This window comes from Myotis daubentonii, chromosome 10 (assembly GCF_963259705.1).
Source record: "Myotis daubentonii chromosome 10, mMyoDau2.1, whole genome shotgun sequence".
NCBI lineage: Eukaryota > Metazoa > Chordata > Mammalia > Chiroptera > Vespertilionidae > Myotis > Myotis daubentonii.
Window position 1 is genome coordinate 70556101 of NC_081849.1, and position 23783 is coordinate 70579883.

Below are 23783 nucleotides of genomic sequence, written 5' to 3' on the forward strand. Positions count from 1 at the left end.
TCACACTTACCTTTTATCTCTTTCCTTTTTGGATTGTTTGCAAGTCTGAATGTTCATTCAGGATGGGAGTAACTGACCTGACCCACTCCTATTTTCAAGTACTTCCAACCCACTGTGGGACTGTGGCTGGGACAATTATGTGGCACAAGGCAAAGAGGCGGTTGGTCTCTCACTGAAACTTTACTAGAAACTAACTTTCTTTCTTTCTTTCTTTCTTTCTTTCTTTCTTTCTTTCTTTCTTTCTTTCTTTCTTTCTTTCTTTCTTTCTTTCTTTCTTTCTTTCTCCACAAACACAATTATTTAAGACCTTTATTAACAGGTGCTTACAGTTTGTTGACTTTTAAAAAATCAACTTGTAATCTTTTATTACAAATTAAAAATGAGGTTCTTAAAAATCTCAACTTGACCAGATAGGAAACAATTTTAAAAACTTTAAAGGTGTATTGAGAAAAAAACAGCATTAAAAAAAAAAAAAAAAACGTTTGTCATTTCCAAAAAGAGATGTCTTTAAAGAAAAATAATAAAAACCTCATGCTGCATAGATAATGCAGATAGTTCTAGTTATCTGGTCAACGGGCAAAACTCGAGCACTTAAAGTCTTCAGTTTCAATCTTTTGTTCATTTCTTATTACTGGAATTTCGTACTCATTTCTTCTTTTAAAAACATTTTCAAAAAATATATTTATATTGATTTCAGAGAGGAAGGGAGAGGGAAAGAGAGATAGAAACATCAGTGATGAGAGAGAATGATTGATCGGCTGCCTCCTGTTTGGCATACCCTTCCTGAGCCCCACCCCTCCCACTGGGGATTGAGCTGCAACAGGGGCGTGTGCCCTGACAGGGAATCAAACTGCGACCTCCACCTTCATAGGTCGACACTCAACTACTGAGCAACACTGGCCCAGCTAATTTCTTCTTGTTGGATGACTAAGCCAGGTGATGGTAGAGATAGTAAAATTAGATTTTTCTTAAAATCAATGATGGAAGAGGATTTTAATACATTTTAATTTTTGTTAGTTTTATAGCCTATGAGTGCTATATTGTGAACTAAATAGCTAGAAGTGCCCTAATACAATTGTTATCCTATTACTGTATAAAGAAATCTTACTTATGTCTATTTGGTCAATAAACAAGGGTTGTTCTATCAATACAAGCAACACTTGCTGGTTTTTGGAGCCTCCTGCTCATCATAGTTAGGTTTCCATCAATACTTGGAACAAATATTATACCTGCCATTTACTGTAAATTTCACTATGACTAAGATGGAGTGCCACAGGGTAGACTTTGGGATAAAACAGAGAAGCTTATAGTAAACCAATGTTTCCAACAAGAATAACTTGAAAAATTTGGATGAAAATATATCTTTAAAGGCATAAGAATTACAAAGGTAATAGAGTTAAAGTCTTCAAAGGTTCTAGCATTGTTTGGGACAAATTAAATTATTAGTTTATACTGAACTCTAATAAGTCAAGGACGAGTGTAGTAATCTTGGTCCTACCCTGTAATGACTGGATGGCCCAACTGCTTCCCCTGGTCAGGCTGACGCCAGATCCAGACAAGACATTTCTCTGATCTTGGGATAGCAAATAGAGATTGAAAACCAGTCTAGGACTAAAGGCTCTATCATCAGTTTAATGCATTTTAACATGATCTTTTCTCTGTTCTTTTTCTTTTCCTATTGATAGCAAAAACAACTTCTTACAATGTTTTTTTTTTACTTAAGAAAAAGACAACACTGAGCTTGGAAGTCCAACAGTGGAGTACAGCACCCACCTCTGTTAGCAGCCTCTGATGCAGGGCTTGGGTTTGAGTGAGGGCATCCCAGGACACTTTCAAGAGTAGCTCCATTTTTTTCAAATTTCGAACATCTCGTTCTTTCTCTCTTTGCTTCCGAGAAAGTTCATCGTGGTAGTTCTGTTTGTCGATGAGACAGTTTCGTAAATTGAGATCCAAGATCCCTCTGTTCCAGGTAGAGAGACAAATGAAAGTGATTAGTCATCAGCTGCCCTTGGGGGTTTTAAAGACAAACATGATCGCATGCACACACAGAACTCGCCTCGAGTTAGAATCAAGTTGTAAATAATGCCCAAAGCAACTTCGTTTGCAAGCTGGTATCATTTAACACCACAGTCTTATAAAAACCCGAGCTGGAATAGTAGGTTGGCAGACAATTTCCCCGCAATTATACTTAAAATTAGAAGTAACACTCTTGGGAAATCACATCACTAAATTGCTCCCATTAGGAAAAAGTCATAATTTCCTCAGAAATACCACTCATGTGTAGAAAAAACATCCCTCAACTATAGCACTCTCCAGTGACAGGGTTTTCCAGAGGCACTTTTCAGAAACTTACAAAATACAATAGATTGTGTCCTTAAGATTTGGTCACAGGAAATTGAGGACAATGAATAAAGGATGGAAAAAATACTTCTAAAATGCTTTATTTAATAATATGTTTTATTAACGGTAAAATTCGATTTAATATTCTATAAAAATGTTTATTGAAAAGTTCTATAAAAACCAAATTTGTTTGAGATTATGATTTGAACCCTCATACATAAATTGAAGAAAAATTTAGATGACATATAACTAACCTTTCAGTTAGTGAGGTTGCTTCATTCTCTCTGGTTAATTCCAAGAGCTTGACCAATTGGTTATATTCTCGTTCTTTGATTTCAAGTAAGGCTCGTTTGCCTTCAACTTCCTTTATTACATCCTCCTTCTCTTCCATTAGAGCATTAACTTTGGTTTCAACTTTCTTTAGGGAGTCATTTAGTTCTTTGAGCTCATGTTCCAAGATAATTTTTTTCTTTTCTATTTCTCTGTGAGGGATACATACATACACATACATGTATACCCACAGACACATACATACACATGGACACACATACATACTCACACATTTGCCTTATTTTAATCCCATGCTGTCTTGACCTATTTTTACTTCCTCACCAGGAAACAGAAGAGCTGCTCGTAAATTCAGTGATTTCAGAAGTGGGGTGAAGACCATAGATGAGTGGGACTCAGACGGTATCTCCACTGAAGGCAGGGATTTGTCCAGCCTTCCCACTTTCTCCCCAGATCCTGGGGTTCTACCCTCATCCTGCCCAGCCTCCCAGAACTAACCTGAATTTATCAACCTTGGTGCTGGAGGGCTTGGCTTTGAGAACCATTACTAGAGCCTACTTTTTCCTCTTGTTTCGAGATCAGTCACCAGAGCAATCATATGATTTCTCCAGAATTTTTGTGTCTTCACTTATCTTTATCTTTTTAGTTCCTCGAAACCTTGAACATTTCCTCAGTGACTTCTGCCTCCGAATCTATACTGAATGTTGTATGTGTAGGGGTGGGGTGAGGGGGGGAGGTGTTACACAGGTGAATTGGTGGCAAATAGTTCCTATCATTTGGGCTTTAGGCTTCTGGCTGGCTGACATACTTCTGAACCATGTTTAAATAATTTATCCCTTGAACATCTCTTTAAAGTCAATTGGAGTTATCCATAAAGATATGATTTATAAGTTGGAAAGAGACTATTGTCCCCAAATTAAGACATAAAAGAGGGTTATGAATGATAGCATTGTGCTGTACTACTTTCTTTTAATGAGTTTAGTGTACTAGTACATAACCTAGACAGGAAAAATGCAAGTATTTCTAAAATTATAATAGTAATTTGATGTTTTTAGTGGTTAATATTCTTGTTTTAATGTGCACACATAACTTGGGGGAGAGTAGGCTGGGAGAGATCTATATATATAAAAGCCTAAGCAACCGGCCGACCAGCCGACTGGTTGGTAGCTATGATGTGCAATGACCACCATAGACACTCTGACCAGTAACTATGACACACACTGACCATAAGGGGGCAGGCGCTCAACACAGGAGTTGCTGAGCTGCAGTGACTTGGCAGCTGCAGTTCTTGGGTGATGCACCCAGAACCAGAGAGGAAGGAGCCCGATGGTGGGGTGTGTCACTTGAGAACCGCCCTCTCACAATCTGGGACCTCTTGAAGGATGTCAGGGAGCCGGTTTTGGCCTGATCCCTACAGGCCAGACCAAGGGACCCCACCGGTGCACAAATCTGTGCACCGGGCTTCTAGTTAAAAATAAAAATATTAAATCATACACTTTTTTGCGTGTTGTTTTTTCTATTTCTTTTCCAATTTGTACAGGAATGGCTTGGTGGTGGACCACTTCATCCTAGTAAAGAAATGGAACCATATTAAATTATGTCAGATAAGCAAATTAAATAGGAGAGAAAAGGACTACAACATGTAGAACATTCACTATCTATTCTGTACTATGCAGGGTGCTTTAATTATTCTATTTAATACTCACAATACACTTATACTATAGTTATGGATATTATCGTTTTAAAGAGAAGATAACCGAGTCTAAGAAATACAGTGGGTGCTCAGCCCAGATTCCCTTTATGGAGGTACACCCATCCATCAGAGGTTGCGGGAGTTGGCTGCTAACAGTTCATGTTTGGTCTCTTCTCTGAAACTGAGCAGAGCTGATTTATTGGGGGACAGGGGGCACAGAGAAGGGGATAACAGGCTGTGAAATGACTAACTGATGTGGTGATATAACAGCCCATCTCCTCTGCCTTTGGCTGGAACAACCTCTGCAGTGCAATTCATGGTCAAGAGATCCCCATGGGATCAGGTTGATACTAAGGTTCTCCTGAACCACCTTTTGGCCCAGTTTCTTCCCCAGCTTCCCTCACGCCCTTATCAGATTCTCCTTAGAGCCCTCCCTCCACGAATGCTTGTCTTAAGCTCTGTTTCTAGGATCCTTCCTGAGACTCATGCTCAGAGAAGCTAAAAAATTTCCCAAAGTCTCACAGCTAGTAAACGTCAAGGCCAATGTGGGGATACAGACACATATGTAATAACTTAATCAATAACGAAATTAAAAAACAAACAAAAAAATGAAGAAAAAAACCCACCAAAACCCACACACAACAACACCGAAAAAACCAAAAAAGCAAAAAACGTCAAGGCCAAGATCAGAAGCTAAGTGTGTCTAATGCAACTTTCCACTAGGCTCTGAGAGTTCATGGAACATTCAGTTTTAGCCTCAAGAATCTTATGTACACGGCATGGGTGATGGAAGAGCCCCTCCTGCCTGAGGATCGCAGTGGACTGTGGGGCCTGGGTAACGTGCACAGAGGGGAACACATCACTGCAGTGTGTGCACTTCTCCCTGGGATCTTGCTCAGTCCTGGGGCAGATCCAAGTTTTGTGAGGCTGAAACTTGTACAGTTTTTTTGGGGGGGTGGGAGGGGAAAAGGGGAAAGTCTGCTCTTTTAGAAAAAGAGTAGAAAATTACAAACGCTGAATTAGGTACAGGGCCTTGGAAGAGATTCATGCAAGTGAGGGGCCTGAAGCTTTAGCTTCATTGAGTTCCTTAGAAATCTCTGCTGAGTTCCTAAGTTCCGGATAGCAGCTGGGTGCATCTTGGCTCATAAGACTCATAAGCAAAAAGAGGGCCAAGTGTGTCACATTAAGCAAAGAGTGTCAGATGTTATTTAAAAAATAACTCTAGGTTACTTGTTTGGAGAGTTATTACATGTTTTTCAAAATAAAATGAATGTAAATTATCTCCTAAAACATAAGTACGGGTCCCTCATCAGTTGCATGGTCAGAGGGAAGTAGAGTGGACCAAACAGACAAGGATAAGGTGATAAAAATACACATAAGAGGTTAGAAAATTTGGTTCCTGTTCAAGGAAGAGATTGTGTTTGTGACAATTCTAGTATCGAAAGATGCTTGGCAGTCTAGAGAGGCCCGTTCCCGGGTTGAGACTCCAAATTATAATGATCCTACCGGACACTCTACAGACTTTTGTGAATTCCCAGAGTCCAGCTTTCATTTGATCGGCTCACTCACAATGCTGAACGTTTTTGTGTGATGATACACCTCTTTGTCAAACCTATGCAGTCAAACTTGACATCCATGCATTTTTATGTTCACACAGGCACAGTGTCTGAATATTTATGAATGGTAAGTAGCACACCTTTAGGTTAACCTGACATTCCAACAATTCTTCTAGCTCCTTCTGCTCCTTTAGCAATTGCTTCTGCTTAAATGTTAAATCCTCCCGTAAATTTTTAATTTCTGATTTCTTTTGCATTATTTCTTTACGTAATTCTTCAGTGCTTTCTTTCAGTATTCTCATCTTCTTATCCATTTCCTTTAAAGGTCATGAAAATTATTAGTTTATTTAGAGTCTGAGCAAACATTTGTCTACTTAGATTAAAAGTAACTTACTCGCCATTTTGATTATATTTGTTTTGAGCTTCATGAATGATTTCTTACCAAGTTAAATACAATTTATGATTTCTGACATTTTCAATAAAGCCATGACAATTGTGCTGAATGTATTAAACATTTTACATTAGATTCATACTTTTTTATTACTGCTCTTTCTATCCTCCTATATTTTATTTATTTTTTTGTTAATCCTCACCTGAGCATATTTTTTCTTTCCTTTTTTTTTTTCTTAGAGAGTGTGTGGAAGGGAGGGAGGGAGGTAAAGAAGGCAGGGATACACACACACACACACACACACACACACACACACATACATACACACATATATATTTAGAGAGAGAGAGCCCTCGATGTGAGAGAGGCACATGGGTTGGTTGCCTCCCACATGTGACCTGATGGGGGCAGGTATTGAACCTGTAACCCGTGTAGGTACCCTTGACCAGGAATTGAACTCTCTACCCTGTGGTTCACAGACCGACACTCTATCCACTGAGACACACTGTCCAGGGCCTCCTATATTTAAAATGTTTCCTTTTTTTCTGAGTTAAGTTTTATCTTATACCAAAAAGTATTAGTGAAAACTTGCAGGCTATTTTTTTAGTAGCTTTGTATTTTGACAAAATTAGATGCAAATAATCTTTGAATATCTGGCTTCTGGTTAACTTGTGTCCCACATGAGATTAGGGAGTTTGTATTTGGAATTTCGAACACTCTTGCACTCCTAATCTCCCACTTTCTTATTGATATTGCTTTTCCCATTTCATGCACATTCTCCTCAAATACCCTCCACCCCAGACTCATAATAAATCTTTGCTTCCCAAATGAATATATACATATAGAGTGTTCCAAAAAATGTATACACACACTTTGAATAATTATAAAGGCAGTGTTTATGAAAATACATTTCATTTTCAAAAATTAAGCTATCAGCTGTTAAAGTGTGTATACATTTTGGGCACACCCTGTATATAATATATATTCATATATTTAAAATTGTATTTTGCTGTATGCTAAACAGGTTTTTTGTGTCTTGGAATTAAAACACCAACGACATGCTTTTGAAATATAACCACTCAAAAGGTGCAAGCAATTCAAAGTGTGATGATCTTTCTATTTACTCTGAATGATAGATTTCAAAAACTAGACACAAATTCCTCCTATTCCGGCAAATCTTTGTCATGAAGAGGTAGGGCCTATGTCTCTATCCCTCGATTTTAGACTTGGCCATGTGACTTGTTGTGACCAATGAAATATCCCAAAAATGATTTAAGCATAGGCTTGAAAAGTGCTTGCATGCTGGGGCTTGCCCTCTCATGAGTTTGTCTCTTTTCTGAGGCTGGAAACCCTTCCCCCATGTGACTAATTAGTGGCAAGTGACCTTAGACCAACCAGCTGCCCACTGGCTGACATAAGAATGAAGCCATCCTCGGCCACCCAGCCCCAACTGGTCCAGCATAGACCAGGCAAATTCAGAACTGTGAAAAATAAGGAATGGTTGTTGTTTCAAGCCATTAAGTTTTGGGTTGTTTTGTTATGCAGGAATAGATAAGTGATACATCTTCTAGAGAAAAATTTCTTGTAATGAGGTGTTTGGGGAACTCTAAGGGTAAGAGCTATAGCAAAAATAATGTTTACAAATGCCAACCACAGAATCCTTTTCTCTCCTTCTGGAAACAAAGCAAATACTGTCTAACACAACAGCCTAAATTAGGTGCCAAGTAGCTAAAGCCTGTAATAGGCACCACCTATGTTCACTCCAGAAGTTATACAGCTATTCCTTTCGGTATTGTCCATGGTTAAGACTTCTGGATCTTTCCAATGTTTGGGGTTTGGTTGTGGCAATGCATTCATATTTATAAAAAATGATGTTTGAATCCAGCTATTTTAACAAACTCTAGACCATCTAGATAAGACTTACTCCTGGCTTAGGTATCTTCTCAAATTCCTTTATTATGAGAGCTTTTTCTTCCAGTAAGCTGCAAAAAAAAAAAAAAAAATTAAAAAGGAGGTTTGACAAAGTACAAAAGAGTTAGCTATTTCTGCAGTAATAACTTTTCCTTCCCTTCTCCCAGTGTACTCCTAATGCTTGTTTGCCAGGCCCAGTGTTCATTCTGTATGATGGCTTCAGCGCGTCCCACAGGCCCATGTAGGTGCTGCCTTCCAGACCTCCCACAACACTGTAAATGCAGCCTATTGGGGCAGTTACCGCCTCACATGTAGGTGCTTGGGGACATGACCCCCTCCCTAGACTCTGGCTCCTTCCAGGCATGCTCTGGGCCATTTCTTCTTATGTTATTTGCAATGAACTAATGTCTTTCTGGATTCCTGCATCAGCTTATACTGGTTCCATCACATAAACAGGGTACTACTAGCCGGTAGGTCTGGGAACATGGAGCTAAAGATGCATGCACACCAGGTTTTATTTTTGTGAAATTTTATTTGCAATAATGTAAACTAAGGTTCGTGTAATCAATATGTGCCACATGGAATTTAATGTAGGTTAGCTGTCTTGGCCACAAGCTAAAGCTGAACTTTTCAGACCTTTGAATACTTATGCCTTTGCTTGTAGAGCTTGCATATAAACTGATATTTTACTACTTCCAAGCTATTGATCCTACGCCTCACCCATCCTGCCACGTGGGGGCAGTAGTGTGCTGCTAGAGTTCAGTTGTAAAGGCAACCTTGGTGTGCTTGAGTTTCAAAATGGTGACAAAGCAGCTCTCTCACAAGTCGATTTACAATCTTTTCTTTAAACAAACGTAAAATGGCTAATTATTTAGGGAAGTTTTAACTAATTATATTTCTATTATTCATTTTGTTTTTTTTCTATTATTCATTTTCTTTCTTTTTTTTAAATGAAGAAACAGTGATTGACTTTTGTCCTTTGAAAAAAATGTGTTTTTGTATTTATAGAGAAATACAGTTAACTGTTGAACAACACAAGTTTGAATTGGGCAGGTCCACTTATATGCAGATTTTTTTTCAAGAAATATTGTAAATGTATTTTCTCTTCCATATGATTTTCTTAATAACATTTTCTTTAGCTTACTTTATTGTAAGAATATAGCATATAATGTACAAAATATGCGTTCATTGACTGTTTATGTTATTTATTGGTAAAGCTTCTGGTCAACAGTAGGCTATTAGTAGTTAAAAGTTATATAAAGATTTTGACTGGTGGTGGTGGTGGGGGGGTGCCCCAGCCTCCTGTCACATCGTTCAGGGGTCAACAGTACATCATTCATAATCCCATCTCATCACACCAGTTGATCATTTTTATTTTCCTTTTATCATCTTTAATATTACTTTAATATCTTTCAAATAAATCTAATAAAGATCTAATATTTAGGTCTTTCTTATCTAAATATTAAAGATTTTTAATATTATACTTAATTAACATATTTGTATTATGTTCCTTTTAGTACCTTTTAATAAAATTATGTTAAATCTGTATATATGATTGAATCCATTTTGACCCAGCATCTAATTAAAATAGTTTCCCAATTGCAAAACAGACTTCATAATTAATAATTTAATAGCTATAGTTTCAAGGTTTTCTAGTGGGTGGATATACCATAATAAAATAATTCTAAATATTATCTATTTTTTACTGAACCCATTATATGCAGGTACACGCATCATTTCTAAACTTCAGAACCTTGCTAAAAAGTATTATTATCTTCATTGTACAAATGAAGAAACTGAGGAGTTAAGCAACTTTGCAAAGTCACACAGTCCCAGCTGAACTGACATTTAAACCCATTCCTATCTGACTTCAGTGAGTTTTTCAGTACCAAGCTGCCTCTGGAATACATTATTTTTTTTTTACATTCCATTATTTTTTAGAATTTAGATTTGTAGGGAGTGTTTATAGGGTCAAACCTCGGACTGACCTGTGGCAGAGCCACATACAAGACCCAGCTTGGAGGGCAGAGCCCTGCAGGCACAATTAAGCTTGACCTTATAGTCCTCCCTTGTTCCTAGGTAGCTAATGGGCTGTGGGAGGTGCAGTAAGTGCTGCTAAAACAAGGCTTGAGTAAGGAAATAGATTTAAAACTCGCAAGAACATTATAAACATGCTGACCACTCCCCTTGTTTAGGTTTGTGTGATCTGACTATAAAATAAAGCTTTGGCTTACAGGCTGTGTCATTGTTCCTCATCCAGGCAGTGATCCTACCTGGCACCAACTGTATTCTCTTGTCTATCTGCTTTAATCCTTCACTGCCCCTCCTCAGGTTCACCATGACCGTGCTGGACACGGTTCATAGATTGCTTTCAATTTTTCACTTTTATAAATAACTAGAGGCCCGATGCATGAAAATTTGTGCAAGAGTAGGCCTTCCTTCTCCCAGCTGCCGTCACTGGCTTCGCTCTGGCCTCAGCTTCGTCTGGAAGGAAGTCTGCAATGATGTCTGGTCTAATTAGCATATTACCCCTTTTATGATCATAGATAGTGTAATAAACATATTTATGCAGAATGTCTTTTTTTCTCCTTTTGGATTCTCTTTTTTGCATGGCATTGTGGGGATTAAAAAATTGTTGTGTGCCTCTTGCTGTAGGAGGTGCAGCAAGTGCTGCCAAAACAAGGCTTGAGTAAGGAAATAGATTTGAAACTCGCAAGAACATTATAAACATGCTGACCACTCCCCTTGTTTTGGTTTGTTAACTCTTTTTTTTTTTTTTAAATGTACCACAGCTTTTTTATTTTTAATTCTTTATTGTTTAAAGTATTACATGTGTCTCCTTTTCCCCCCATTGACCTCTCCCCGGCCAGTCCCACCCCACAGCACATACTTTCACCCCCCCTACTGTCTGTGGACTGTGTCCATGGGTTATGCTTATATACATGCATACAAGTCCTTTGGTTACTTTCTTAACTCCCCCCCCACCCCCCCCCCCACCCCCGCCTCCTTCTGAGATTTCCCTGTCTGTTCGTTGCTTCTATGTCTCTGGATCTATTTTCTTTTTCTTTTTTCTTTGTTTTAATTAAATCTTTATTGTTCAGATTATTACATTTGTTCCTCTTTTTCCCCCCCATAACTCCCCTCCTCCCAGTTCCCGCCCCACCCTCCGCCCTCACTCCCCACCCACTGTCCTCATCCATAGGTGCACGATTTTTGTCCAGTCTCTTCCCGCATCTCCCACACCCCTTTCCCCCCCAAGAATAGTCAGTCCATTCCCTTTCTATGTCCCTGGTTCTATTATGATCACCAGGTTATTTATTCACTTGATTCTTAGATTCACTTGTTGATAGATGCATGTTTGTTGTTCATAATTTGTATCTTTACCTTCTTCTTCCTCTTCTTAAAGGATACCTTTCAGCATTTCATATAATACTGGTTTGGTGGTGATGAACTCCTTTAGCTTTTCCTTATCTGTGAAGCTCTTTATCTGACCTTCAGTTCTGAATGATAGCTTTGCTGGATAAAGTAATCTTGGTTATAAGTTCTTGGTATTCATCACTTTGAATATTTCTTGCCACTCCCTTCTGGCCTGCAAAGTTTCTGTTGAGAAATCAGCTGACAGTCATATGGGTATTCTCTTGTAGGTAACTGAGTTTCTTTCTCTTGCTGCTTTTAAGATTCTCTCTTTGTCTTTTGCTCTTGGCATTTTAATTATGATGTGTCTTGGTGTGGTCCTCTTTGGATTCCTTTTGTTTGGGGTTCTCTGCGCTTCCTGGACCTGTAAGTCTATTTCTTTCACCAGGTAGGGGAAGTTTTCTGTCATTATTTCTTCAAATAGGTTTTCAATATCTTGCTCTCTCTCATCTTCTGGCACCCCTATAATTCTGATGTTGAGACGCTTGAAGCTGTCCCAGAGACTCCTTACACTATCTTCGTATTTTCGGATTCTTTTTTCATTTTGCTTTTCCAGTTGGGTGTTTTTTGCTTCTTCCGCATTTCGAATCTTTGACTTGATTCTTGCGCTCCTCTGGTCTGCTGTTGGGTGTCTGTATAATATTCTTTATTTCAGTCAGTGTATGCTTAATTTCTAGTTGGTTCTTTATCACAACATCAAGGGTCTCATTAGATTTCTTGAGGATCTCACTACATTTATCGGCGGTCTCACCAGTCTTTTCGAGGGCCTTACTAAGTTTATCGGCAGCTTCTAGACAGTTCTTGAGAGACCTTAAAAGTGTGGTTTTGAGCTCTATATCTTCCATTTCTGACATTTGCATCCTGTTTCTTTGTCTCCACATTTTTTTATCTTTTCTTGGTGCACCCCCTAGTGGTCTTTGTGTGCAGTCTTGTTGTAGTTAAGCCTTGATTGTTGTCGGCAATACCGGGGGTGATTTGACCTCCAGGCTAACTGGCTATGAGAGTCTGGTTTGTTAACTCTTAACCTTTTAAACTGACATTAAAACGGAAACCTGTTTGATGTTTTCAGTTCTGACGAAGAGGTGCTTCGACGTCAAAGCTCCTTGGGGTTTCTTTTCTGCGGGAAGAAAGTCCTAACTAAAACCATGCCATCAAAGGTTTTGGTTTGAAGGACCTGTGGGTGTATGGACAGTGCAGGAACCCTGTGTGCTGCCGAGGGCAAGAGGCATTATTCACCACCTGGAGCAGGACCAGCCCAATGGGAGGAGGCGGCAAGAAGGTAGACTTCTGAACCAGTACAAGCAATCGCCACCTGAGAGGCAGGCTGCCCAGGGCTGGGCTGGTGGCTGTGGGGGTGTGGCCCTGTCACCAAGGTGCTGACGCAGAGGCTGCGTGTCACTGGGAGGAGACGCGGGTGATTCTCACATGTAGTCAGGGCTGAGAACCGCTTTGGGGACCAACAGTTCTCCAACTCTGACATGAATCAGGACCACATAGGAAGCTTGGAAACAATTCAAATGTCACATTCGGTGGGAAGGCTTAGCAAGGAATCGGGATCATTAGGGTTGGAGCTCAGGTGTTTCTCCTTCGGTTGTGAGGACTACACTGCAAAACCTGTGCTAAGCTGGTTCTGTTCTTGGTTGCCGCAGAGCAGGCAGGCAGGAAAGATTACATATGTATTGATTTCAGAGAGGAAGGGAGAGGGAGGGAGAGATAGAAACATCACTGATGAGAGAGAATCATTGATTGCCTCCAGTACACCCCGCACTGGGGATCAAGCTAGGAAAGATTTTTAAGTTCAGAAGGTGAAATCTATTCCAGCTGTGAGTTTTCTTTGCAGCTAATCCTGATGACCTGTATGCCTCTCTGTCATATTCTAAGTTGCTGGGATGCCAGATGCAGTGCTAGAATAATTCCTGTTCCCTTCTTATAGGATCTGTTTGTTTCGGTTCCCACGTTGCTGTCACTACTGGAGTAAGAGTGGAAAATAGCTACAGTGGGGCCTTGACTTAGGAGTGTCCTGACTAACGAGTTTTTCAGAGATACGAGCTGTCTCTCGGCAGATTTTTTGCTTTGAGTTGACAGAGTAATTTGAGTTAACGAGCTCCTTAACGAGCTCCATCACAGAACGAATTAAACTCGTAAGTGAAGGCCCCACTGTACTACACTCTGGGTGAGCACCCACAGGGGCGACAGGGACCAGCTCCGGGCGGGGGGTGGGGGGACACAGTCACGAAGGCCAGGGCCGCGTGGGGAGAGCCCCGCACATGCGCAGCACAATGTCCCCACTCTCCACGTCCTCTCCTGCGACAGACAGCGTGGGCCGTGGCCTTGCTTCCCCAGCTGATGGGCACTTTCCAGAATGCATCAGATTTAGCATGAGAGACTCAATTTATTTACTTTCCAAATCTTAGGAATTATTAGAAAGCAGAGAAGTGAAAAAAAAAAAAAAGGTAAAGTGAAGGCAAGGAAAATGTTGAAAAGTACTGGAAAATCTTTTCAGGGGAAGTTTCTAGAAATAGAATGAGTTCTATTTTGTTTCAAAATAAATTATGAACAGTGTTTATTTAATTACTTTATTATTTATTTATAATGTATTCACTTAACTTATTTAAGTGGGTTACATACTATGTCCTGAGCTGCATATTTATCAAGAGATCATCAATGAGTACTAATCTCCAAACCAAAACTACGCAGTAAAACAAATTATTAACTGACCACATAATATACTTACCATTAGCATTTATTAATTTACATTATGTGAAAACATGAGAAAATCAACCAAAATACAGTATCAAGCCCTTTCTTGATAGCATATTTGAACAGTATATTATTCTTAGTTGTTTCCAGTGATTCAGAAATTCCTACAGATGTTGGGATTGAGAAGTGCTAGTTATTTGGGTTTCTATTATTTAGACCCTGAATAAAAAGAGGGTTTGTTGTACTGATGTGAAGAATACCATCTGTATATTTGGATGAACAGTCTCTAACTGGCTTATTTTTCTGTGGGGATGGAAATATCTACTTTTTTTTTTCCTGGGGAAAGAGTGTTGACTGAATTTGTTTCGGTACCATGTAATACTAAGTATGTGAAGCCAATGAAATACGCAGCCTGTTACTCTTTCCTGATATTTCTTTCGGCATCACTGTTATTTTTATGAAAATACACTTGGAGCTGTTAACATTTGAGAATGCAAAGGAGTCTGCTGAAGCTAAAGTATCATGCATTACAAATCCAAAAAGAATACACACTAAGCAGTTTTGCAAATGTGCGTTTTGAATGTTCTTGTTCACTGTTGGTCAGTGTGCACGGTCCCTCCCTGCCCCAAGTAGCTCAATGAACAATTTGCCTGTCTATACCTAAAAGGCAAGAGTTCTGGTTGTTTTTGTGTTTTGTTTTGTTTTTTTCCCCTTGGCAGGAATACTCGGAAATTTTAAACAACTTAAATATCAAGTGACTTATGTTCTTCTTACCCTTTCATGGAAATGTCAAGCATTCATATTTTCAATACTAATGAACAACCACCAATTGTTTTAATTTCATTATTTTTTCAACTGAAAGAGTGCTTACAAAGCACAGAAATAGCTAGGCTTTCTTTTTATAGATTGCACTGGTGAGTCTGAAACTGGTTAGATTGAAAGACAAAAAAGAACTAGCCTTCTTCACCCCCCCCCCACCCTCCCCGCACCTCCAGCTGAAAAAAATAGGTCCCAAAGAGAGGATTCAAAACCCAGGATTTGCAAGGTCCCCAGGAGGTCACTCAAGTCATTTGCTTATCCATCAGCAGGACTGAATTACATTCCCTTGGTCAGAAATTTACCTCTTAAAAATAGCCAGAGAACGTTGTGCCACCTTACACGGTAACCAACTCTAGGAGAGATGGTTTGGCTTTCTCTCCAGTGTTCAGGCACAGCAAACAGCACACCGCAGCACAAAACCTGGATTACACTCGTTTTAAAATTCAGTTTAGTGGGATTTGCTGAACAAACTCTCTCCCTGACTTGCTACTCACAGACAGAACGTTAGTAAAGATTTTGGAAATAACATCGGCCCTTCTCGCAATACATTTCTGCTTTAGTTCACCGAATGACATCCTGGAGATTTGGATAAGTAAATGTTTCTTCGAAAAGGAAGTAACTTTCTTCCTTGATCCTCAGGAATAGCTTAGTAATGGGGGAATGAGGCTGAATGTGTGTTCTGAGTTCTGATGTTAGAAGACGAGCCAGGTAAGACTCTCAGCTCACATAGGCTAGTCTGGAAAGTGTGTGTGTGTGGGGGGGGGGGGGCACTCGCCATTGCAGACGCATGATCTGGTGCTGCAAACAGACTCAGGGGCCCCGGCCAGGGCCCCCGAGAGCCAGCGAGCCCCAACCCTGGCTCTCAAGAGTGTGTTCTTTGGCTGCAGCTCCCAAAGCTGGTGGCTTCCCTGACACACGGGAAACGCAGCAGGAAACTCCTTTTCCTGAGCGCGTCTCCCTGTCACCTCAGCTTTTTCTAGAAGTTGTGCAACCTTATGATTCAGGGACTGACTGTTCTAGGGAATCAAGGACAGAGATAGGCCTGTGATCATGTCAGCGTTGCTAGCTCATACTCATCCTGCCTAACATTCCCAACTTAGCGGAGTTTTGTTCATGTGGGAACGGCGTGGCTCGCGTCTGTCGTCGGCGTGCTGGGAGAACCGGCACTTACCTGTTCAGCCTGTACTGGTTGTGGTACTCTCTTTCCTTCACGGCGTTGTATTCGTTCTGATACCTGAGGAGCTGCTCTCTCATCTTGGAGACCTCGGTGGAGAAGGCCTCCGGGAACTTGTCCGCTTGCTGCAGGTGGAGCCGCTGCTGGTGGATCCGCTCGGTGAACCGCTTGGCGTTCTGGAGCAGGTGGACCTCTGAGTCCTGTGTGCTGCGTCCCACAAGAACAGGGTCACACACGGGGCACACGGGGCCTGCTTTCTCCCAGAAAGGGGGTGGACAAGGCGCTTAGGGTTCCCGCCAGAAGGCAAGTGGCCATTTAGCCACGTGGACTTGAAAGAGAGTGTCAGCAGAAGAGATTTTAATGGCTCTTATAAACGTAGCTTCCCGGGAAAACTCATCAGTTTCAGGTCAGCATTTCCAGCCTCTATCTGCCCTGCTGCAGCCCCAGCAGCAAAGCGAACAGTCTACTCCATCATGCCTTCCCCGCCCACCATGCAGTGGGGGTGGGAGAGAGCACTGGGTGTTCATAATGACAAAAAGGAAAACAGAACTAAGGGTTCAAGAGGAGTTAACGTGTGGGTGGCAGGAGAGTGATGGTTTTGCAACACGACTGGGAAGGAGGAAGAAATAAACGCCATAGCCTTGGTCCTGCCTTGCTGTCTGTCACTGGGGCCCAGGGACCTGAGCTGTGGGCCAGGCAATGAGGAAGCACGCTGGCACCAGCAAAGCTCAGCAGGGCTCTGGATTAGAGCTATTAAGAGGTGAGGGTGTGGCAATGGTCCTTGCATCTGTAAAGAGGCTCAGAGAGATGCCCCAGAACTGCACGGAGTTTTCTCCCAGTTAAGCAATGGTCAGTGTGTTGGGAAAGATGACCCCAGACTTTCCATCTAAATCCTCTAAGTTCCTGAGTCTTGAGAACTACATGTGCACACAGTCATGCAGGACTAATTGTGGGAAATAGAGTCTCCATTTAGGGATGAGGGTGAGGATTTAGCTTGGGGATGGGGACGAGGAGGAGGAGGAACCAAAGCTGAGGGCTCTGGAGTGTGGTGAGGGGCCTCCTGGAGCTGAGAAGTATGGGACAGGATGCATAGGGATGCAGCTCTGCTCTCCTAGCCGTTCACTCTTGCTCTCATCCTGAGGGTGGAGAAATGACTGACCAAGAAAAGAAGTAGGGGCAACGGTTGGAGACTCGGGGAGGGGATGGCTGGGGAATGGCAGAATGGAGTTTCTGTCCATTGCTGCCTCTCCTTGGCTTTTGATGGAGACATCATGCAAGGCTATGCAGCAGGAGGTGGGGGAAAGGGAGAATGTCAGTGTCCCGCCCAAATCCCTTGGCGCAGTCTCATATATATATCAACAGCACCTCTGTGCTTCTGTCTGAGAAACTTCTCTGGCCACAGGAGCTTGCTTGGCTTTTCAAAGGGCAAGCTAGATGTGCCAGGAGCTCATCTTCCTAGCAGCAATCCTTAATCAGAGAGGGATGGACAAATGCCCTTGCCCATCCGTGGAGAGTTCTGATGTGTGTTCTACACGGTCACACACACAGTGTCCTCGAGAGACAGAGCCCCAGGGGCCACAGTGTTAACCCGAAGATTAACACATCGCCAGCTGGATTCCTCCCATCCCCGTCTCACTTCCCCACTCTCTCACGATAATTTCTGGTATCACTTCTCAAAGTACTTGGGCTCAAATTCCTGCCTCAGGATCCGCTTTTGAGGGGAATGCAAAATAAGATAAAGTAAAAATATCAATGTGATGGAAGGTGTCCCCACATCTTTTACTGAGTAAGCAGCATACCTTATGAGAGTGTCGTGCAGGAAGGTGTACTTGGCTTTTAATTCTGCCACTCTGGTTCCAGCAAGTTTTCCCAAGGCATGCAACTAGCAAAGAGAACACAGCATCATGGTTAGCCATCAGCCTCTTTGTGCTGTTAGCAGGAATAACATGAATATGTGGACATCTTATAAAATCTTTCACTAGAGAGAGACGAAGTTTGGAGAAAATATTTCTAGTTCGATCCTGCCTCCAGTAAGCTCTGCACGCCTGGGCAACTCGTTTTCCTCTCTAGATGAAGACTGCAATTTCTTCATCTGCAAATTGAGGAAATGAATTGAGTCAAATTCCTCCAATTCTAAAACAGCATATTTCTAGGTCTAGCAAACAATCCGAATAGTATAGATAACTAGGATGGCTATTTTTTATGTTGAGAGAACTAGTAGTTATTGAGCACCTATTATGAGCAAGTGTTGTACATCAGTTATTTTGTTCACAAAAATGGTTTATGAGGTAGGTATTATCTCGAGTTAAATTAACGTTTGAAAAGTTAAGTAAGTTGTTCAAAGTTATAGAGATAGTTAAAAGCAGAATCAGGATTGAAACCTAAATGGTTCAGCTCCAAAAATCCATGTTCACTCTCGTGTACACAACGCCTCTGCCACCACTATCAAAGGAACACGGAAGTTTATCTGGTACATGCAGCAATATGATTTATTCCTTTCTCCTTTCTGATAAAGGAACTTTTGATTTACTCTCTGGGTCAGGCGGTAAGTAGTGAACAGACATCATAACACAGCACCAAACCCTCAAGTTTTACCACAATGCAATGAGTATTTTGTATTAGGTTTGACTTTAGCTGAACTAACAGTATCGACAAACAGAACTAAAGAAACGATTTGTTTTTCAATGCCTGTTGTCCTTACCTCCATATTTTCTTGAATCTGTAACTTTCCTCTCCCTTCCCTGATCCCGCTGGTCTAAGTCACACCACCTGTCAGTGGAGGACTATAAAACCTCCACTGTGTTCCCCTCCCATCACTGCTCCCATTTAGGGACCCTGTTCATCTGCTTTCCATGGGGATCTTTTAAAAATTCAAACAAAGTCTTGTTTTGCTGGGTGATCAAAACTCTTCAAGTGGAATAGAACTCAAGATCCTTGAAATGGTCCTTACAGTCCTGTGTGAGCCTGCCACCCTCCCGGCCTCTTTCACACACCCTCCTCATTCTCTCAGCACTCCGGCCATTCGAGCTGCCTCTCATTTCCACAAACGCATGAATCTCTTTCCTTCCCCGGGGCTGCTGTACTGGCCATTCCTCACTTTACTCCGGCTTCACTCCAAATCTTTCTTCATACCTCAGCTTAAATATCAATCTCCTCTGACTTCTAAATCTTAATATCCACATACACCACCCATCCCCAAAGAACTCTGTTTTTCATTTTACAATAGGCACCAATAGACTTATGTGATTAAAAAAAGTTTATTCCCAACTAGTAAGTAGATGCCAGGAGGAAAGGGCCCAGGCTACCTTGCTCTTCACTTTCACACCAGCAGTGGCACCACAGTGTATGTGTTTGGCAAATGTTTGCCAACGGAGCAAATGAATGACTGTAAATGACAAAATGTCTACACAGTGGGGCTTCGTGGTGTCTCTATCCAAATCAGAATAGAAAAACATTGTTAAGTGCACTATAAAACCATTACTTTTGTTGTGAAAGTATTTGGGATCTTTCACGAGGTCCCTACAAGCTGGTGCCAGGTTTGGGCTCTAGTCCCCACAACCCTTATTTTTAAAATGTGGATGAAATATTGTGAACAGATTTTTTAAAACCTCTGAGGAGTTTCCAACTACCCTCTTAATGGAATATCTTTAAATGTATTCATATGTCACCTTAAATATAATTTATATGTAACCTTTTAAAGGTTGATTTGCTGTTGGTATAGGTTGACCTAATGTCATATTTTATAGATATTTAATTAAACACACTTATTTTGGTTCTGCAGTTTTCTTTTTGTATTTTTGAGCCAATGTATAATTTATTTCAGGTCTCAAATATTTTCATTGGTTCCTGAAAGAGGGGGTAGGATATAGGCACTATGCCTTTAAAGTTTAATAGGTTAAAAAAAGAAAAACCTTTGCATATGGGCACTTTTCAGAAGAATTGTTACTGGGAAAAGGCAATGAAAAGGTCAGTGTAAGAGTATATGTTCACATATGCATGTGTGTATGAAGGCCATGTGAGAGCCAGCCTTGGAATTAGCCAACAAGCTAGCTACAGGAGGTAAGCCATTGGGTAAGGTAATTATGGACTCATCTGTTTAAAACACATGTAGTATTCAGTTTTGTTTTTAAGATGACAAGACCATTGTCTGCTACCTACTGCTCTGCGCAATGAAAACAGAAGTGAATGTGACACAGGCCCTGCCCTAGGGTAGCTCACAGGTTGAGGAGAAACACAGAAAAAGAAATTACAGAACACTTAAACTACACTCAGTAGTTGTATTGTTAGTCAACAACTCTGTTTGGCATTTTACAATTTTCTTCATATTGTAAGTTAAAGCAAATAAGTAACATTATAAATGACAGGCCACTGCCAGGGGTGGAACTTCCGGAATGGTGGTGCGAAGAGCTTGAGGAATCTTCTCCCTCAGAAAAACATTGATTTATTATCTAAGAAAGGGACCTAAGGGTGTGCAAAAAACCGAGCAGCATTTATTCAACAAAATACACTGAGGCTGCATGGGAACAGTGGAGCTCCTGGCATCTGAACCAAGCGCTGTGTCCATCACCCCAGCTCCCCGCGGGGGAAGAGCTATTCTGGGCAGGTTTGGCAGCCAGTGAGGAACCTACCTTCCGACTGCTGCAGATCTAGTCAGGTGGGCGGGGCAGGCCCGGGAAGCTGCATCCTCCCCCACCCCCAGCCCTGTTGTGAAAGAGCTTTACCGGATGCAGAGCTGCAGCTGCTCAACAGCCCCCATCCCCACGCCCAGGCCCCTGCTCTATGGGGAGACTGTGGGAGGGCAGCCCAAGGAGATCACAGTGCCTTGTCCCCCAGCTCCTGCTGATCAAGGTGGGGCTGAGTAAGCTGCGAAGACCTGCAGCTCTACCTGAGGATGCTCGCTTATTGGAACGGAGTGTGGAATCCATGCCCCCGGGCTTTGTCAGAAACAATAGCTATCATAAGGGTTAACAGCAAGTGGTGGCTCATAGCTTCCTGATACCGGTAGAGGCAGGTGAGCCTTTAACAAAGAAATTGGTGTCTGAGACAGACAAAGAGGGCCCTGCTGGTACTGGTGGCCCAGAGGCCGTGGAAAAGCTCACGGCTGTGACCACGCAGGAGTTACCTCAAGGGGAGCTTCCAAACTATCAGATAGGCCAATCCCCTGAGCTCTAAAAGTGGTCCCCAAGCCACACGCAGACTCAGAGGAAAGGATGAAAATGTCACTGGCTCAGGAGGCTTAAACACTATCTCTGACCAATCGGTGGTTGACCACTAAGCTATGTTGACACAGGGGCAATCACCAGGAAGCCAAACTTAAAAATTAAAACAAGGAAGGGATATCTAAGCAGAGACGTCAGAGGCTGAACACTATGGGGGAAATACACTTCACAGACTTAGTGCAGCCAAGTCACTAAACATATACACTTATGAGCAACCATAACAAAACAAAACAGCAAAACAAAAAGGCAGGGGAGGATCCAGAATTGCTGTAACATATCATCTAAAAGGTGCTATTTTCAAAAGTATGAGATATGTGAAGAAATAGAGGGGAAAAGGCAGAAACTGCCTTGGGGGTGCAGATGTTGGAAAGACTTCACGCAACTATTATAAATACGTTCAAAGTATGAAAGGAAACCATATTTAAAGAATTAAAAGAGTATGACGACAATTCATCAAATAGAGAGTATAATGAGGTACTGATCTAGGAGGATAAGAACTAAGGCATCAAAATGATGTTCTTAGAGGGTAAGAATGTATGGCTTTCATGCTTTTTATTTTTACTTATCTGTATCTTTAACTTTCCCTGACACATAGTTAATGCTTTCAACAATGAAAGGTGATTGAAATAAGCTTGAAAACTATTGAGCTTGAAAACAGGAAGGATTCACAGCAGAATTTCAGACTGGAGAGTATATGATCAGATCCTAGTGGCAGGGGCAGCCGGATCCTAGCTCAGACTTAGTGAAAACTCAGCTATATTTTCCCCAGGTTGAGTTTCCTCTCAAATAGCAATAGTTTGAAGGTTGTTGAGAGGTGGGCCAAGGATGCATGTTGGCAAGTTTTATGTACACAGGAAAAGCCGGAGGATGGAGAGGTTTCCTTTCCTATTTGCTGTTTCTATCACTCCACTGCCTTTGGTGTCTAAGAAACTGAAGAAAGCCTGACAGGGCAAGCATCTGATAGGTCTTTGTAGTTTCTACACAAAATTGGAAAAGATTAAGTCATAGATATTCAGAAAGAGGACTGATAAGCTATTTTTTTAATATGCTTTACTCCACTAAAAAACAAAAAAGAAAGACCAAACCTTGAAGAATGGATTTTGCCCTCCTTAAAAAATCCTATATAATAAAAGGGTAATATGCAAATTGATCCTAACAGCAGAAGGACTGGGAATGACTGGTCACTATGACAAACACTGACCACCAGGGGGCGGATGCTAAATACAGGAGCTGCCCCCTGGTGGTCAGTGAACTCCCACAGGGGGAGCTCTGCTCAGCCACAAGCCAGGCTGATGGCTGATAGCACAGTGGTGGTGGCGGGAGAGGCTAAGGGATATCTGACTGCAGCTTAGGCTCCCGGGGTGCCAGGGGGATGTCTGTCTTCCAGCTCAGGCCCACTGGAAGCGGGAGTGGGGAGTGGGCCTAAGCCAACAGGTGGACATCCCCCGAGGGGTCCCAGACAGCGAGAGGGCACAGGCCGGGCTGAGGGACCCCTCCCCCCACCACCGAGTGCACAAATTTTTGTGTACCGGGACTCTAGTAAAAATCATAATCTGGAAGTTAATAGTCATAAAAATTTGACTTTTCGCCCTAACTGGTTTGGCTCAGTGGATAAAGCGTCAGCCTGCAGACTGAAGGGTCTCAGGTTCGATTCCGGTCAAGGGCATGTACCTTGGTTGCGGGCACATCCCCAGCAGGGTGTGTGCAGAAGGCAGCTGATTGATGTTTCTCTCTCATCGACGTTTCTAACTCTATCCCTCTCCCTTCCTCTCTGTAAAAAATCAATAAAATATATTTTATAAAAAATTGACATTTCCATAAAATTGTAAATTGTTTTTCTCAGCAGATCAAGATCTGGTTAGAAATTTCAGACTCAATTCTAGTAGATGAAATGCTTCACACATAAACATAACCTGGAAAAAATAGTTGCATTTTCACACTGCATGATACATATGGATACCAAGTTTGTCATGTTTTAAAAATGCAGAATCTAAGAAATAGAGCACAAAGACAATCTTAAATTGTCAACTAGTATTTGCAACGAAAGGTTAGATATAATGTCACAAGTTCATAAATATGATTTCACAATAGATACTTGTCTTACTGAATTGGCTTGTTGGTAACTGAGAATGGAAGGAAACATTTACTCTAGAGCTAAGAGTTTAACAAGAGTTCATGATTCATAGATGAAATGTAACAACATGGAAAAAATTTCAAACATTGAAATTCTAGGACATTCCAAGGAAAGGAATAGCTCAGTAAGAGCCAATACCAAGTG

General features: G+C 41.4%; 1 protein-coding gene across 1 annotated transcript in view; it reads right to left on the reverse strand.

Moving 5' to 3' along the window:
* Positions 1-23783, reverse strand: part of CCDC146 (coiled-coil domain containing 146) — a 114314-nt gene that overhangs the window by 23462 nt on the left and 67069 nt on the right. The window contains exons 3-9 of the mRNA XM_059712752.1: positions 18086-18168; positions 16284-16493; positions 8193-8250; positions 6018-6194; positions 4123-4196; positions 2595-2822; positions 1774-1960 (exon numbers count right to left, since the gene is read on the reverse strand). Of these exons, the coding sequence (XP_059568735.1) occupies positions 1774-1960; positions 2595-2822; positions 4123-4196; positions 6018-6194; positions 8193-8250; positions 16284-16493; positions 18086-18168 (1017 nt within the window). The remainder of the gene's footprint in view (positions 1-1773; positions 1961-2594; positions 2823-4122; positions 4197-6017; positions 6195-8192; positions 8251-16283; positions 16494-18085; positions 18169-23783) is intronic.